Source organism: Peromyscus eremicus, chromosome 3 (assembly GCF_949786415.1).
Source record: "Peromyscus eremicus chromosome 3, PerEre_H2_v1, whole genome shotgun sequence".
Taxonomy (NCBI): Eukaryota; Metazoa; Chordata; class Mammalia; order Rodentia; family Cricetidae; genus Peromyscus; species Peromyscus eremicus.
The window spans coordinates 154,961,078-154,978,279 of NC_081418.1; the positions used below are offsets into that span (position 1 = coordinate 154,961,078).

At 51.1% G+C, this 17,202-nt stretch overlaps 1 protein-coding gene across 2 annotated transcripts; it reads left to right on the forward strand.

The window, feature by feature from the left end:
* Positions 1-1,279: 1,279 nt before the first annotated feature.
* Positions 1,280-16,978, forward strand: Klhl42 (kelch like family member 42). Of its 2 annotated transcripts, XM_059256397.1 has the most exons (4): positions 1,319-1,385; positions 1,961-2,170; positions 10,046-10,239; positions 15,435-16,978. In XM_059256397.1, exons 2-4 carry the CDS (start codon positions 2,157-2,159, stop codon positions 15,884-15,886), a joined length of 660 nt encoding a protein of 219 aa, XP_059112380.1. In that variant the 5' UTR covers positions 1,319-1,385; positions 1,961-2,156; the 3' UTR covers positions 15,887-16,978. The 2 variants fall into 2 exon arrangements, with proteins under 2 accessions (XP_059112379.1, XP_059112380.1); XM_059256396.1 differs by having other exon boundaries at positions 1,280-2,170.
* The last annotated feature ends 224 nt before the right edge of the window (positions 16,979-17,202 follow it).

Sequence of the window (17,202 nt, forward strand, 5' to 3'; positions counted from 1 at the left end):
TCCCAGCAGCCCCCAGCCTAATGTCTAATGGCAGAGGTGGCACTTTGCCTTCCCATAGTGATGGCTGAATCGAATCCTTGGCCCCTCACCTGCACCCTCCTCGTACCCCAAACACTGAGAGTGACAGATAAGTGGAAGCCATCCAGCAGTGCTTCAAGGCCTGTCCCTCATAGTGCAGTATCCCAAGTTTCTCAGAGAATCCAAGAAAGCAACGAAGTAAAACAAGTCCCAGGTCCATGTGTTTGTGCCCCCTTTCTCCTAGCAAGGCTGGACTCTGCTGGAATGTTTTCTGTACTTTCTAGCTCCTTATCCTTGCTTGTATCTGCAGAATACAGTGGTTGAAAGCCCCCTCTCTGTGAAGCAGCCGAATGACACAGTGATGCTGAGGAATGCAACCCAGAGCACCGTGCCTGCAAACACCACCCCTTCACCACAGCCAGCCCTTAGGAGTCAGCCTTCTAACCGAGCGTTAGGTTTTGGACTGTGACCCGCCCCCCCAGGGAAGATGGGAAAAGTGTCCTCTCCTAACAGCTACGGATGGGGTGATGAGGGTGGGTGGGTAGGTGGTGTGAGGGTGAGCAAGTGCTACCAGGGGTCAAACTTCTGCCCAGAGGTGACAATTCTAATGCATCCCAGTGTCCTTTCCATCCACCTGCCCCTTCTGGTGCTCTCTCCAGAGACCCTGCTCTGCCGTCCCTGGTGCTGGGATCTGAACTCTCCTTGGAGCCTTGACTGTTCCATTGCTTTCCTGTCTTTCTGTCTGTCCGTCCGTCTGTCCGCTCCATGGAGTTAATAACTCTTCTAAGTTAGCTCCAGTAAGCCTTCAGCGAGACTCTTGAACTACCAGGCGGGTCACAGTCCAAAACCTAACAGTACTGACTGGTCCCAGAAAACTCACACCGGGACAGCTAACCTGTGGCAGGAAATAAGTACAATGACTTGTCCGTAGAGGGAGGGCACCGCGAACCAGCGCGTTTGTTCCCTAACCAATTAACAAAAAGTTTAAAGACCCTGCTGGAGGAACGCACTGCTGCTGCGGAGGGCAGGGGTTCGGTTCCCGCGTAGGGCGGCTCACAACCGCCCATACCTGGCGCTGCAGGGTTATCTGCCGCCTTTGGCCTCCCGGCACCTGCGCTCACGCGCACGAACCCGCACAGACACATCGGTAAGAGACACAGAGAGGCCATTTACTCGGAGGGCGCATGACGTGCCGGAGGGGCCGAGCCCGGGGCCGCGGCGGCGGAAGGAAGCGCGGGCGCAGGCCAGGCTCGGCGGAGGGTGTGAGCCGGGGGGAGGAGCCTGCGCGGCCGGGCTGCGGGCGCAGCGGCCCAGCCATGTCCGCCGAGGAGGTGGTGCAGATCCGCCTGGAAGGCCGATGCTACCCGGTGAGCAAGAGCAAGCTGATCGAACAAAGCGACTACTTCCGCGCGCTCTACCGCTCCGGCATGCGTGAGGCCGTGCGGCCCGAGGCCGGCCCCGAGGTGCAGCAGCTGCGCGGCCTGAGCGCGCCGGGCCTGCGGCTGGTGCTGGACTTCATCAACGCGGGCGGCGCGCACGAGGGCTGGGGCCTGGGCGAGGACGAGCTGGCCGAGGCCAGCGTGCTGGCCGAGCTGGTGGAGGCCGCGTCCTTCCTGCAGGTCACGGCGCTGCTGCGCCTGCTGCTGTCGCATGTGCGTCTGGGCAACTGCTTGGAGCTGTACCGCCTGGCTCAGGTGTACGGGCTGCCCGACCTGCAGGACGCCTGCCTGCGCTTCATGGCCCTGCGCTTCCACCAGGTGCTGTGCCAGCCGCAGTTCCCGCTGCTGCTGTCGCCGCCGCAGGCCCCCGGGGACTGTAGCCTGAAGCAGAGGCTGCGGGAGGCCCGCATGCGCGGGACCCCGGTCCTGGTGGCCCTGGGGGACTTCCTCGGGGGACCCCTGGCCCCGCACCCGTATCAGGGGGAACCCCCGTCCATGCTTAGGTACGAGGAGACCACGGAACGCTGGTTCCCGCTGGCCAACAACCTGCCCCCCGACCTGGTGAACGTCAGGGGCTACGGCTCAGCCATCTTGGACAACTACCTCTTCATCGTGGGCGGGTACAGGATCACTAGCCAGGAGATCTCGGCCGCGCACTCCTACAACCCCACCACGAACGAGTGGCTGCAGGTGGCCTCCATGAACCAGAAGCGGTAAGTGCCAGCCGGACCTGAGCCCTTCATTCATTGCCCTGGTGTTCGCTGGCCAGAGGCGGTGGCATCTCGCTGAGTGCTGCTGGCCTCGCCGCCACTGGCGGAGTTCCCAGTGAGCCCAGGGCTTGCCAGGAAGAAGTCGGCTAGCCCAGTGGCCTCCTTACAGGTGCGGGCCATGGGTAACTGGCTTCTCTGTCTCCGATGTGTGCTTGCAGAGGGTATTGCAAAAGATAACTGCTGTTTTCCTTTCTCTCTTCTTTCCTGGTCAGCTCTGAATTGTGATGCGGCTTGGGCAGTAACTGACACTGGCTTCGGGAACGTTTGTTGTTGCGTCCTTCCGCACTGGGGTACGAGTCCGCTATCCCTAGGGTGATAGTAGTATGTGCCATATAGGGTTCCTCTTCTCTTTCCCTTTCATTCTCCCTCCTTCCGTTTATTTCCCCCCAGACAGCAATCATCTTTGACCCAAAACTTGAGCCCGGAGTGGTCAGCTGCAGAATGGCCATGCCCTTGTCTCCTACCAGGGATGCCTGAGCCCCTAGCGGCTGTACCATTGGCACAAAGCCTACCCACACCCTCCTGCATACATTCGGTGGTTTTCCTTTATCTTGGTGTGTTCCTCAGGCTGGTGTTGAACTCCTGGGCTGCCTAGGCTCCCGTGATCCTCCTGCCTTCAGAGTACTGGGGTTAAAGGTATGCACTACCACATCTGGCTTTCTACAATAATCTCTATGTTACTTATAACTTCAGATATAATGTATACCAGTGGTTGTCAGACTGTCATTTAGGGAATGACAAAAAACCAGCCTGTACATGTTCAGTATACACACTATATTCCCCTCTTACTGGTTGAATCTGTGAACCCGTGGATTCAAAGGGCCAGATGCATTCCTTTCCGCTCACTCATCTCTCCCTTCCTGCAGAGCCCTCTTCCCTTGACCTGAGGTGGCTGGGGAAGAAAAGGTGGAGCTGGGGGGCGGGGTGTGAGGAGGAGGAGTGAGGAGAAGCAAATGAAAAAGAGAAAGGGTGTGAAGACAGCAGGCCCCCGAGATGCCTCAGAAGTTGGGTCTCCTGTCCCGGGCCTGTCGCCCCAGCTGCTCAGAAGGCTGAAGCAGGCAGGTTCCAAGGCCTTTCTAGGTTACAGGTGAGTTCCAGGCCAGCCTGGATAATGCAGCAAAACAAGAAGAGAGGGGAGACGGACCTCAGTGTGAGAGGGCCTGCCTAGTCCTCATGAGGCCTCCATTCAATCACCAGCGTCCCAGAAGTGGAAAGAAGAGTAACCAGGAGAGGACAGGCACTCTGCTGCCGTCCAAGTCCCACTATGGTCTCTACCTGAAATGAATCAGGCTAGAAGGAAGAATTCTGAACTGGAACTGCGCGGTCCATCACAGGACAAGGGACCCTTAGGTCAGAGGTTATTTGCAGAAACATACCTTGTTCTGATGGCTCAGAGGTTAAGAGCACTTGCTGCTCTTGCATAAGACTGGTGTTCAGTTCCCAGCACCCACGCTGGGTGCTGTAACTGCAGCTCCAGGGCATCTGGAGCTACGGCACCCACATGCATGTGTATATACACACACAAGCACGCAAATTAAAAAATAAATCCTAAAAATTCTGGCAAGCTGGAGTGTAAGAAGTAGAGATGAGTGCGTCACTCCCTCTCCCTTCCAGAGGCACTAACTAGGGAGGGGTTGGTGGATTTTCCTCCAGCCACCTGTGATACGATATTTACATCGAGTAGCACCTCACCTGCCTGTAATTACAGGACTTAGGAGACTGAGGCAGGAAGATCTGTAGTCTAGCCTGAGCTATAGAGACTCTTTCTGAAAACAAACAAAAACAAAATAATAAAGTTTAGTATCAAAAGTGTTATTTTAAAATAAATTTTAAGAGCTTTAAAGTGCCCTGAGAGAGGGTGGAAGATCCTGTCTCCTTCTTCCCTGTGTGTCTCCAGCACATCCACTGGGACTGTGGTGACCTCCACAGTCCTGACCGCTCACCGTTCTCTGCCCGAGATCCTCAGTCTTTTTGCCTCAAAGTGTTCTTTCTGTGTGCTTTGAGGGAGACTGTAAAGTGAATGCGTCTGCCCTGAACACTGTGCCAGGCACCTGAAGCGGCTTCAGGAAGGGAGGGTTTGTTTTGACGCATGGTTGGAGAAGGCACAGGAGGCCTGAGGAAGCAGTCAGGAAGCAGCCAGTGATGGATGTCAGCATGCAGCTGGCTGTCTCCTAGCTGGTGCAAGAGTGCCACCCACTTTCAGGGTGGGTCTTCCCTTCTCGCTTAATCTAGTCTAGAACATTCTTCACAGACTGCCCAGAGCTTGTCTCTGTAGTTCTAGATCTCAGCAAGCTGACAATATTAACAATCACTGCCTGTGTCTTGATTATTTCATTGTGGTGGCTGGCTGAGACAACAGGGGAAAGCAGGTGTGTGGGGAGGGGGTGTTATTTGGGGTCAAGAATGATGGCCAAGAACATACCCCTCAGAGACAGAATCTCAGGGACCTGCTTCCTCCAAGGAGGCCCTACCTGCTAGTTTCCACCACAGTCCAGTCACAGTGTCACGTGATTTTACTCATGGGCTAATGCACTGATGAGGTCAGAGTCCTCCTGACTCAGCCCTCGCTAAATCTACTTGTAAACAATGCAAAGGAACCAACCCGTCAACACATGAAGGTACCCAAACCACAACAGTATCTATACATGCATGTTATAGTTAGGTATTATAAATGCACGGATGCTTATATAAATATAGGCATGGCCAACCATTATCATTCGGGAGCTGTGTGTGTATATTCCAGAGTGAGTGGGATATGTATCCGTGTGTTTTTACTCTAAAATTATTAGGTTACATAATGCTTCTTCTAATCAACGGTTGTTGTATATGAATTTTTGTAATAATTATCTAAATTATTCTATTAATAAAAACTCAGGAGTCAGATATGGGGTTAAAACCTGATTGATCAGAGAAGCAACTTGTGACCTCTCTCTCCCCTTCCTTGATCCAAACTGGCTGTGAGTCTTTCTAACCCCTCCATACTTCTTCCTGTCTCTCCATGTGTCCTGGGTCCTCCAAAACCTCTGTGGCTGATTGTGGTCAGCTAGTAGTTAGCTCTGCCCTCCGATTCAAGGTAAACTTTATTGTCAGTCTCAGGAGTGTCAGAGTGTGATCAAAATATGCCACAACAATTTTTGTGTGTGTGTGTTCACAGATGTATATCTATTGATATAATTTTGGGTTTGGTTTTCTTCGTTATTTTATTAATTTTTTGGGGACGGGGTCTCACGTATCCCAGCGATCCTTGAACTCTCTGTATATCTGAGGATGGCCTTGAATTTCTTAGCCTCCTGCCTCCACCTCATGAGTGTTGGGATTAGAGGCATACACCAGCACATTGGGTTGTTGTTTTAGTGTGATTCTAAAGATGTACACCACCGGTTCATTGTCTGAACACAGATTTGACTCTTGACATGTGAAAGCTTGTATGACCACAAAATCGCCTTCCTCCCCTCACACCTTAATTAGAGACAGCTTGCAGGGACCGGCCACCGACTGCAGCCATCCTTTGGAAATGTCTAAATTTCTAAGATCGTTTCTAGCATCTTCCTCAGCCCTGGCTTCTTCTCCGAAGGTAGAGCTGAGTGGGTCCTGTGTGTGTGTGAATGCAGCAAGGCCTCACCAACAGCTGTCTGCTGGCAGAGGAGCCTGCCTGGGGAGCCCTTGAGAGGTTTTGTCCTTGGGTGTGGAGCCCACACAGCTGGGCACCAGAGGAGGAGAGAAAATGCAGGCCTGTTAGCCTCCGCAGCTGAGTTCTGGCCAACAGCTGAAATTGCCTTTTGATTTTTGCTTTCTGAGTTTCCCACAGGTGGCTGGAGCCTCAATAAGCTTCTGTCTCCCAACTTCTTCCATCTCCACGCTGGTCCCCAGCAGAGGTCACTACAGCCGAGGAAGGGGAAGGAGTGATGAGGGACTGGATGGCCCTCACGCTGTCCAGGAGGAGTGTAGCATTTCACAGTGACAGGATTGTCTATAGCAAGCCATAATGATGTTTTTGTTTCGGGAACTGTCTCTCTGGGTCAGGTGTTTCTGGGTCACTTTGTCATCGGCCCCAGCAGCTCTGTGAGGCTGGTTTTATTATTGACCCCGTTTCCCCGTTGAATTTAGTTTGTTTCCACACAATCACAGGGCTAGACTCCACTCTCAGGTCATCACCCTCCTCCTTGTGGTTTTTGTGGCTGTTAGTAGGTGGCCAGGTGTTTTGCAAAGTTCTCCGCATTTGGTTTTAAGTGTGTATGTGAGTCAGGGTCTTGCTGTATAGCTCAGCTTGGCCTCTCACTATGTAGCCCAGGCTGGCTTTGAACTCTTAAGATCATCCTGTCTCGGCCCTTTTGGAATCACAGCCCTCCCCTCACCACCCTCCGCCCCTAGCCTCTGCTTTGGGAATTGAACCCAGGGCCTCAGGGATGCTAAGCCATGCTCTATCATCATCAGGCTATGGCTGCAGCCCTAGAGGGCTTTTTATTTCTTCTCAGTGAAATGGAAATTAAATTGAGGCCGTGTCCAATTTTCCTCACTTGCTTTTATTTATTGCAAGTGAATCATATACAGCTACACAATAAGGCTTATTTGGTATTACAATCATCTTTCTTCCTGAACATAGTGCGTCAGGGATCAATACGAAGGAAGAAAAGATAATTGTGAAGTAATCGATGGCTCAGATGCACAGTTCACGCTCCTGAGGTGATGAGTGTGAGCTGCTTTCAGAAGTTGGGAATGAGGTGTCAGGGATTTGTAGACGGGAACACGAACTGCAGAATCCTGGAGGCCATCTGTACTGTAACAGGAAACCAGCACTCCTGCAGCTATGAAACTGGGGCTCAGGGCTGGAGAGGGGGCGCAGTGGTTAGAGGCTGCTGCTGAGCCTGCCAACCCGAGTCCACCCCGGGATGCTGTGGTTGAAGGAGAGAACAGACTCCTGCAAGTTTCCTTCTGACCTCGATATGTACACTGTAGCATGCACGCCCCCACATGCAAGAAGATGCACATACATACGCACACAGAGAGACGAAGTTTAAAAACAACGAGGAGCCGGAGAGATGGTTTGGTGGTTAAGGGCACATACTGCTGTTCCGGAGGACCTGGCTCAGTTCTTAGCTCCAGCACCCACTTTGGGTGGCTCACAGTCACCGTGGGCACCTGCATTTGTCTGCACTCATACACACTCATACACACACTCCTCATATGTATGCAATTAAAAGTAAAAAAAATAAAAAAAAAAACAACTCAAGATTTAAGACATGAGGAACATCACCCTCTCCACCCCACACAGAGCAGACTGTGTACTTGGCTCTACTTCAGAGATGGGGTAACTGGGGCACAGATCTGCTAAGCTTCAGTCAATGTCCCAGGTCGCACAGCCGTTCTGCAGCGGAGTTTAGATTTCCGCGTGCAAGCCTGGAGTTGGAGCCCTCAGTGATTTGCCTCTAAATTTAGCAACTGGTTTGTTTTCAGGTGGCTGGCCCATCGGCAAGCAAACCCAACATTAATAAACGTTTCTCTTGACGAGAGCTTGCACGTACAGGGTTTGGAGGGATGGAGTTGTTTACTTAGCTGCTGTCTGATCGGTCTCAGAAAAAGACCTCTTACCTGTTTGCCTAAGACAGATGAGCATGCGGGATGAATCGCACACGGTGTTTGGATATTACAGTTTTACTATCTGTGTACCTGTGGGAAGTGAAACTAGCCTGAGCTGGTCAGGATTTAGTGCTGGTTTACAAACGTTACTTCCTCTGGTTCACCAGATCTGCACACACAGAGAGGGCGTCATGGCCAGGCGTTAAGGACCATTGGCAGTGGGGAAAGTGAGCAACATGAATCGGGGACCCCCCCAGTTGCTGCCACCAGGGCGAAGTCTATCTGCGTGGCTGGCTGGGTTTAATGGCTCTGAGGCTCTGCAGGAAGAATGCTGGGTTCACCCTCTCTTTTGGAAAACAAAATGAAAACAGTCCCTGTTCATCCAGACTCCTGTGCAGCGCCATTCTTCCTCCACACGCTTCCTGGCGTGTGCTCTACCTTGCTGCGTTTAACATCTAACCCCTCTTCCCTGCACACGGCCTCGCTCTTGCTTTGCCTTCGTAGCTTCTGCCTCCATCTCTCCTCGACGGTCGTTGTTCTTTCTGGAGTGGTCATTGTTGGAGCTAGACACAAGGGCCGTGTCCAGCACCTCGTGTCACACAGCAGAAAGCCTCGAGGTTGTGCCGAGACGATCTCCTGCTTGTGTGTTTAGCCACTGGGGTGAGATTCCCCCATGTTAGAGAGGAGGACCTGAAATGTATGGGCTGCCCAGTCTTTGTGTTGTAACTCACTGCTGGCTTGTGAATGTCTGTTGTGTGTCTCTGCAGAGGTGGGGACTCCCTCAGGACAAACTTTGTCTTGCTTAGCCAATGTTTGAAGCTGATGACAACACGTTTGTCCAGATATGTTTGTTAACATCTATAAATACTCTAAAATACTGGACCAGAGGATTGTAATTAGTTCAGCTTAGCCCTCCCCATTTATATATAGCAACGGAGTATATGAACTGCCTTCTGGTGAGTGGGTGGGTCCCTGCTGATGGCTAATGGGTCTCCTTGGCCACTCATTAATGCCTGTGTTGTACCTGGGTGGAATCTCCTCTCTGAGAAAAAATGAACTAGCAGTTCTGTGAGGAGAAAGCCTAGGGGTGAGTCTGTGTGCTCTCTCTCTCTTTTAAAGACTTATTTTATAAGTATATTTAAATGTATGTCTGTGAATGTATGCCACATGTGTGCCAGTACCTGAGGAGGCTGGAAGAGGGCATTAGATCCCTCAGAGTTGGAGTTACTGGAGGTTATGAGCTGCCATATGGGTGCTGGGAACAGAACCTGGGTCCTCTGCAAGAGCAGCCAGTGCTCTTTCCACTGAGTCCTCCCTTCATCGGGTACTTTCTCTCCTGCTTGCCCCCTGGAACATCATCTCTTAACATCTGTGGGTAGTGATCTTCGTTGCCCATCCCTGCTTCCTTCCTCCCTCTCCCACCTTCAGGCTGGTCTTGGGTATTTCTTCTCTGGCTGGTGATGCTGTTTGGTGAAGTTGTGGAATGTTTAGAACGTGAGTCTCAAGGGAAGATGGTCACAAAGGGTGGGACTTGAAGGCCACACCTAGCTGCTGCCTGGTTTCTCTCCTCTCTCTGCCTCCGGCTCCACTGTGGAGTGACAGCCTCAGGCTCCTGCTACTGTGAACTGTTCTCCACACTCTCCCTGCCATGATAGGATTCTGAAACCCTCAGAAACTGTGAGCCAAAAACCTGTGGGTTGTTTCTGTGGGCTGTGGGGATCACAGTGACATGAAGCCGTGAATGTGGCTGGGGAACTGGTTCCAGGTCTACATGTAAGGTGGTGTGGACTGCACGGCACTCAGACATCCTCCTGCCCTTGAATTTATCTCCGGACTTCCTGCACCGTCTCTTTAGGTAGTTGTTCCGCTGTATAATCTAAGGGGGAGATGTCTGTATGTGTCCAGTACAGATGCAATGTGTTGTTCACACACTTGGGTCTGCAGCTGCTAGATCCAGGCGAGACATCTCCAGATGAGGGAAACTGAGTTCAGTGTGCAGCAGGTGGCCTCAGGCCCACGAGCAAGATAGGTCCTTATCCCCAGTAGCCTCTTGTGTGCGGTTGCTGATGCCTGTGGATTTCCCATTTCTGCTCAGCAGATCATGGAGCCTTGGGTACCAGGGTCACATCCGAGAAGCGGCCTCTGCAGTCCTTAGGCAGAGTGGCTCCACCTTCTGCTAGAGGGCCTCCTCTCCCCACATCTTGACCAGAACTGACCTGTGGGCTTGTGTCTTTTTTTCAGCTCTAACTTCAAACTCGTGGCTGTCAGTTCAAAGCTCTACGCTATCGGTGGGCAGGCTGTGTCTAACGTGGAGTGCTACAATCCTGAGCAGGATGCATGGAATTTTGTGGCTCCACTGCCAAATCCTCTGGCTGAGTTTTCTGCATGCGAGTGCAAGGGGAAGATTTACGTCATCGGTGGCTATACCACCCGAGGTGAGTGAGCGGCAGCTGCCTTTGCATACGCTGCAGCGGCCTGGGCAGAGCAAGACTGGCCAGAAGAGGCTGGGTGTAGGCTGGGTGTCTGAGTGTGATCTTACGCACTAAATGCTATATACTCACCATTCTTAAGGAAGCGAGTCCAATGGCGGCGTGAGTTAGACAGCAAAGACCGTTGATGACCTTATGTGAACATGGACATCACTCAGATGGAAGAGAAGAATTATGAAGGATTATGAATGTTCTTTGTGCTTCTAGAAACCCAGCCTTGTGGTTGGCACCTGGGACCTGGCCAGGCTGGAGGTCTGGGTCACAGCTTTGCTTGTGGGAGACCATAAACTAAGTACCTTTGTCCCCTCAGAGTTGGGCCCACCCACCAGTGCCACACCAGAGCTGGGTCGAGCCTTTGCTTCAGCAGATAGAGACCCTGAAGCCAGCTATGGGGCCCTGTTCCTACGGGTGGAAGGATGTGAACACAAGAGAACTCTCTAGACCAGATGGTAGTGCCTGTGTGGCATGTTCTCAGTCCTTGTGAGCTCTTCTCTCTGTGGTGGGCGTTTTACAGGAGTAGCGTGGAAATAAGACCGTCCCCAGGTTTAGTGCTGCTGTGTGTAGTAGGGAGACCCCAGGCAGCAGGGTGGGGCATCTCGGCTGTGTGGGACGGAAGAGCTACTTCCCTCTCCCTCTTTGCCCTCCTTAGAGGCCGCTGCCAACAAGTGGTCTCTAGGTCATGGGGATTTACTTCTGTGCTGGGTGCGTCTGACGTGCAGAGCCCACAGCTGAAGGAGAGGAGTGGCTGGTGTCATGGTCGGGTCACAGAGTTGCTGGTGTGTTTGATGTGTAGTGGCAAGGGGACAGTTCTTCATGGTGTGATTAACAGACAGAGCTTTCTAGTCCTGGCTGATCACTGCGCGAAGGAGACTCTGGGGCTGCGAGTGGCCACATGTAACTTTGTAAATGACACCCAGTATAGTATGCAAAGAGGTGGCCCAGAACTAGGTGTGATGGTGCACTCCTGTAATCCTAGCACTGGCGAGGTGGAGGCAGGGGGATCAAGACTTTAAGGTGAATGTGGGAGATAGTAGACCACATTTCTAGGGGAAGAGAGAGACAGCTTTCAGCAGGGCTCTCCAGAGGCTCCATAGTCTCCCTCACCTCTTCAGCTCCCTGCCTGGGCTTCACCATGCATCTCTGCCTGTCTTCGTGTGGCTTCTCCTCTGGGTGTCTCTGCCTCTAATATGGATGCAAGCAGGTTGGGTTTGCAATCCAGAACCGTCTCTTTAATATCTTTACTTATAAGGTCTCACTGGTTGGTGCTGAGGTGGAGGAGGTGGACCTGCCTTTGGGGGTTCCCCTCGACTCCCTGCAGGTGGCCTGTGTGTTTGTGCATCTGGGAGGAGCAGCAGAGGGATGAGTGTGCCCGAAGCCGTGAGCTGTCTTCTTCAAATGCTGCCACTTCCCAGTGACCACCATGAAGATAAGAGGTCTATCAGCGTTTTCTTCGTGGAGGTTCAAGAAGATAATATTTGCTAAGAGGTCTTTCACTATGCACACTAGGGCTTAGGGTACAGGCATCAACTCATTTCACATGTTTAGACAGCCCCAGCCTTGGCCATGCCTAGATGTCACATCTCCATATCTGTTTTTCTAGTGAAGTAACTAGCTAAGTTGTTTACCTACAGGTGTTTCTCCTTTCTTTTAGGTGATGTGGTTTGTGTGTGTGTGTGTGTGTGTGTGTGTGTGTGTGTGTGTGTGTGTGTGTTTTCCGAGACAAGGTTTCTCTGTGTAGCTTTGGAGCCTGTCCTGGAACTCACTTTGTTAGACCAGGCTGGCCTTGAACTCACAGACATCCATCTGCCTCTGCCTCCCGAGTGCTGGGAGTAAGGCGTGCGCCACCACCGCCCATCGTGGTTTGTGTTTTGAGGCAAGGTCTTACCCTGGAGCACTTGATGGTATAGAACTCTGCAGCCCAATCCTCCTGCCTGAGCCTTGGGTGCTGGATTCCATGCATGGGCCTCTAACTCCCCCAGATGGAGTGAGACAGACTGAGTCTCTGCTGAGGGGACACCCATGTGTCTCAGCTTCTCCTCCACACAGGAGCTGCCAGGCCCCTGCCTGTGGCACTGTTCTTCTGGTAGATTTCCTGGCTTTTCCATGACCTTGGCTGAGCAAACAGGCTGTAGATTTGACCTGGAAAACCCTTCTGGTGTGTTTTGAGCTTACAAGCCACCACTAGTGTGTCTTCCTCGCTTGGGCCACCCAGGATGAGGTTGGTCCTGGAGTCCCTGTGCCAGGGACCATGATGGGCGGTCAGGCGGCGAGGCTGGATGGTGTTTGTGTGCTAAGCCGAGAGGGCTGGGCACTGTGCTTCTCTCTAGTCCTTCTCTGTCTGGCTTTTCCAGTACTTCCTGATGGTTCCCGTTTCCAACAGGTCTTCCTAATTGTTATGAAAAAGACAAAAAACAAAACAAACAAGACGAAATAGAAACCAGGACTTGAGTTGGAATCTCATTAAAAGAGACTTAAAATTCAGTAAATAATGGTTCATGGCTTTGTTTGTTTGTTTTTGAGACGGAGTTTCTCTATTATGTAGCCCCTGCTGCCCTGGAACTGCCTGTATAGTCCATGCTGGCCATGAACTCCTAAAGATCCACCTGCCTCTGCTGGGATTAAAGGTGTGCACCACCACACCTGACCGGTTCATGACTTTTATAATAGATTTTGATTATTTTGGTTCTTGGCAGGCAGTAGACAGATGGAGGTGCGAGGTGTGGAACCCCGTCTCTACCATCTTATCACCTGGGAGGCTGAAGCAGGGAGATTGCTACAACTTGGAGGCCAGGCTAGAGAGTGAGACCTCTTCTCAAAAAACAAACAACAAAAACAGCAGACAGAAATTCAGTCGGAAATCCTAGCAGCCCTAAAGGGCAGAGGAATCCATTTTAAATGTGAAGAGCAAAAGATGATCCCAAGTCAGACCACTTTGCAGTGGCCTGAGCCAGTGCTGAGTGGGGCCGGAGCTTACGGAAGATCCAGGAAGAGCTGCAGCCTCTTGGAATGAAGAGAAACTTCCTGGTGACCCATCCAGGTGTCCTTGGTAGATTCACCAAGCCTCCTGTCTGTCTCCTAGAGTGACCTTTATTACCTAGTCTGTAAGGAGATACGTGCAGACCTGTGTGAGGACCAGGAAGGCAGTTTCCTAGGGGCAGAAAGTTTGCCGGCATGGAGACCAGCATACACTAAGGACATGGTTTCTTCATGCCCTGCTAGCTTGGAATTTGGAGCTTGTCTGTCGGTCTATGACCCCCTCACCCTCTCTTTCTTTCTGAGACAAGGTCTTACTATGTAACCAAGGCAGGCCTCAAATTTGTAATCCTCCTGCCTCAGCCTCTGAGTGCTATGATTACAAATGTGCACCATTGCCAGGCCTGGCTGTGGAGCTCTTTTTATGTAGCTGCAGGTTGGGTGGGGGGCTAGGAGGGGGTTCCACTATTGCTCTAGGCAGGTCAGTTGCTATGGGTGGGCCCATTGCTGTGGAAGGGTCTGCTACTATGGGAGGGTCAGTCGCTGTTGTGGGTCCATTGCTAGGGGAGAGTCCATTGCTGGGATGGATCCAGTGCTGAGGGAGGGTCTGTTGCTATGGGTGGGTCTGTTGCTAGGGGAGAGTCCATTGCTGTGATGGAACCATTGCTGTGGGCGGGTCTGTTGCTATGGGTGGGTCTGTTGCTATGGGTGGGTCTGTTGCTAGGGGAGAGTCCATTGCTGTGATGGGTCCAGTGCTGTGGGAGGGTCTGTTGCTATGGGAGGATTCATTGATGTGAGTCTGTTGCTGTAGGAGGGTCCGTTGCTGTGGGTGTGTCCGTTGCTGTGGGCGGGTCCGTTGCTATGGGTGGGTCCGTTGCTGTGGGCGGGTCCGTTGTTGGGAGCCTGTGAGGACAGGCTGGCCCCCAACCTGAGCTGTTTTCTCCAGTGATAGTTTTGTTGTTTAATAATAGCCAACAGGAACTTCACTTTTTTTGGGATTGCTAATATTTTCCTTTTCTTGCTGAAGCTAAGACCATTCATGCTTTCCTAGAGAATAAAATATTTTAAAAATCAGTTTAAAAGAGAAAAGTGAAGCCCTGTGTTTTGACTCTCACAGGGTTGTTTTCTGTTTGTCTATTTGCAGTGTTGGGGATTCACCAGGGTTGGGAACCTCACTCACACTAGCAAGCACTCTATGTTCTTAGCCTTGTTTTTACATTTACTTCGAGGTGGAATCTCACTAAGTTGCCAAGGGTAGCCTTGAACTCACTTTGTAGCACAGGCTAGTCTTGAACTTGAAATCCTCTTCATCAGCCTCCCAAGTAGCTGGTATGACAGACAATTTTTTTCTTTCAAAAAGAGAAAAACTATAATTTTCCTCAAAGAAATTAGCTATTAGTTTGAAAACAATGACAGAGAGGGCTTTTGCCCTGGCTTTTAGCCATGTGACCATGAGCAGGCAAAAGGCGGGGCCTTTGATGGGTCTCCCCTGCTACAGTGGGGAGGCTGATCTGTGAGTCTGCCGCTGGAGAGTGGGAGCTGAGACTTTTCTGTGTTTCCGGAGAGGAAAACCTACTTTGCTAGCTTTGGAGTTTGGGCGTGGCTTTTAGAGTTTGTCAAGGACAGACCCCGATAGGGCTGGGCCTGCCTTTCGTTCCGAGGCTGTCCCTGAGAGTCAGGCTGTTGGGCTGTGTGCTGATCCATGTGGCTCAGCAGGTTGCCAGGAAGGGCAGGCTGCACAGGCCAGAGAGCAGGGCCCTATGAGGCATTCTAAGGGTTGTATAGCACTTTCTCCTGAGGCAGGTAGTACCATTTCACAGTGTTTATTCAGGCCTGACCAGGTAGGACCTGACCTTTCCAGGCTGCCTTCAAACTCATGGTCCTCCTGTCTCGGTTTTCCCTGTGCTGGGATTATAGGCATGAGCCACCATGCCTGGCTCCTGTCTTTGTGGTTCTCAGGGCCTCCTAAGAAAGGGGTGCCTGGGAGGAAGGCAGTAGAGGAGAATCCAGGCGGATAACCCCTTCCCCATCTGCTTGGAAAACCGTTCCCGGCCTTTCTGACTGAGCTTCACCCATGGCCACATGGTATGTGTGGAGGAAGATGCCTCCCCGCTGCCTGGGCAGCGCAAGACCCTGCTGCTTGTCATCGGCCTCTTTCTGTGTTTCAGATCGCAACATGAACATCCTGCAGTATTGCCCCTCTTCTGACCTCTGGACGCTGTTTGAGACCTGTGATGTCCATATCCGCAAGCAGCAGATGGTGTCTGTGGAGGAGACCATCTACATTGTGGGTGGCTGTCTCCATGAACTGGGTCCCAACCGCAGGAGCAGCCAGAGTGAGGACATGCTCACCGTGCAGTCCTACAACACGGTCACTCGGCAGTGGCTCTACCTGAAAGAGAACACGTCCAAATCGGGCCTGAACTTGACGTGTGCACTGCACAATGATGGCATCTACATCATGAGCAGGGACGTCACTCTGTCCACCAGCTTGGAGCACCGAGTGTTTCTCAAGTACAACATCTTTGCCGACAGCTGGGAAGCCTTCCGGCGGTTCCCAGCCTTCGGACATAACTTGTTGATTTCCTCTCTCTATCTACCCAATAAAGCAGAGACCTGAACAATTCAACAGTATTTAAAAGAAAGATCTGGTTCAAGAAAAAAAAAAAACCAACTCTTTGAAATACTGATCCCTGAGGGGACAAAGTAGACTACCGTAGGTCATGTACGTAGGAGGCTCAGCTGTAAATAAGCTTTCTTGAGCTAATTACTTGAAAACTTGGGGGAAAGAAACCAACATTATTCCTTATAGGTTGTTTTTTTACATCATGGGAACAAATGTCATGATAAGTATTCATCCAAACAGTCTTGGGCCAACAACTAAAAGCCAACATTAAAAAGTAGACTGCTGGGGTTGCTCCACCAGGGCCAAGGTCAATAGCTGACGTGATAGTAGTCATGGTTTTGTTCTGTGTTTTCCCCACTGCGGTAGAATCTAGGGCCTCACGCTAGTCCCATAAAGATTACTTTAAAATACTATTTCTTTAGGTCACCTGAGATGTCATTAGTAGGGGATGTTCAGTATTTCTGACAAGTGTTAGGAGCCACCTCCTCACTCCTCCAGCCTCCTGTCACCCCGTTTTTCTGGTCAAGCATTTTATTGTATATTTGCTTTCAGGAACCCTAACAGATGTGTCCAATCTTTTGACATTTAGACATTGCATTACCATTTATCAAGTTTGTGCACAACTGAGTTATCTTTAAAAAAAAAAACCCACAAAACTCTTATTAATGTTTTAAGTAAGGTCCTGATGTTGTGTTAGCTAGAGTTACAGCATCCTCAGGGGCCCATGAGCTATGGCACCATGCCTGATACAATGGTAGAACCAGACAGAGAATCCACACAACCAACTGGTCCGTCCAAAAACTTGGATAAGCACCTTCTCAGCCACTTGAGAATGCTATGTAAGCAGACTTGTCAACCTCGTACGTTTGTGTGGCGAATGCAGGTCTGCATGGGTCACAGACCCTGCATTGTGAGATCTTTGTTTTTAGAAGATTGCTATTAACGTTTTATAAATTGTGTCTTAAATGAGGGAGTACCGCATAAGGAAACATGCCTTTATGAGTTATTTTTATTGAATGTATTGACTTAGATCTTGTTTCAAGATTTAAAATAAAGAACAAAACAGAACAAACTTTTGCACATTTAGATGAGGAAGCTTCCTAACTTCGTCTCAGTTGTATAGTTACGTTCTGCCTTTCAAAGGCAAGGGTGGCTATAGCTCATTTATGCTGGAAAGCAGGGGTGAGGTTCTTTACAGATATGGAATGACCTCTGCTGGTGTGTCTGAACTGAGGGAGGTGCTGGCCTCATGGCTCTCATGCCAACAGCCGTGAACAGCTCTGGGGATTTCACCAAGTCTGTTCACAAGG

Bases quoted from the DNA above. Each gene is read 5' to 3' on its own strand.
- Klhl42 (XM_059256396.1), top strand. From the start codon at position 1,335: ATGTCCGCCGAGGAGGTGGTGCAGATCCGCCTGGAAGGCCGATGCTAC. The intron at 2,171-10,045 runs GTAAGTGCCAGC...TCTTTTTTTCAG, and splicing joins GCCTCCATGAACCAGAAGCG to CTCTAACTTCAAACTCGTGG. The intron at 10,240-15,434 runs GTGAGTGAGCGG...TCTGTGTTTCAG, and splicing joins CGGTGGCTATACCACCCGAG to ATCGCAACATGAACATCCTG.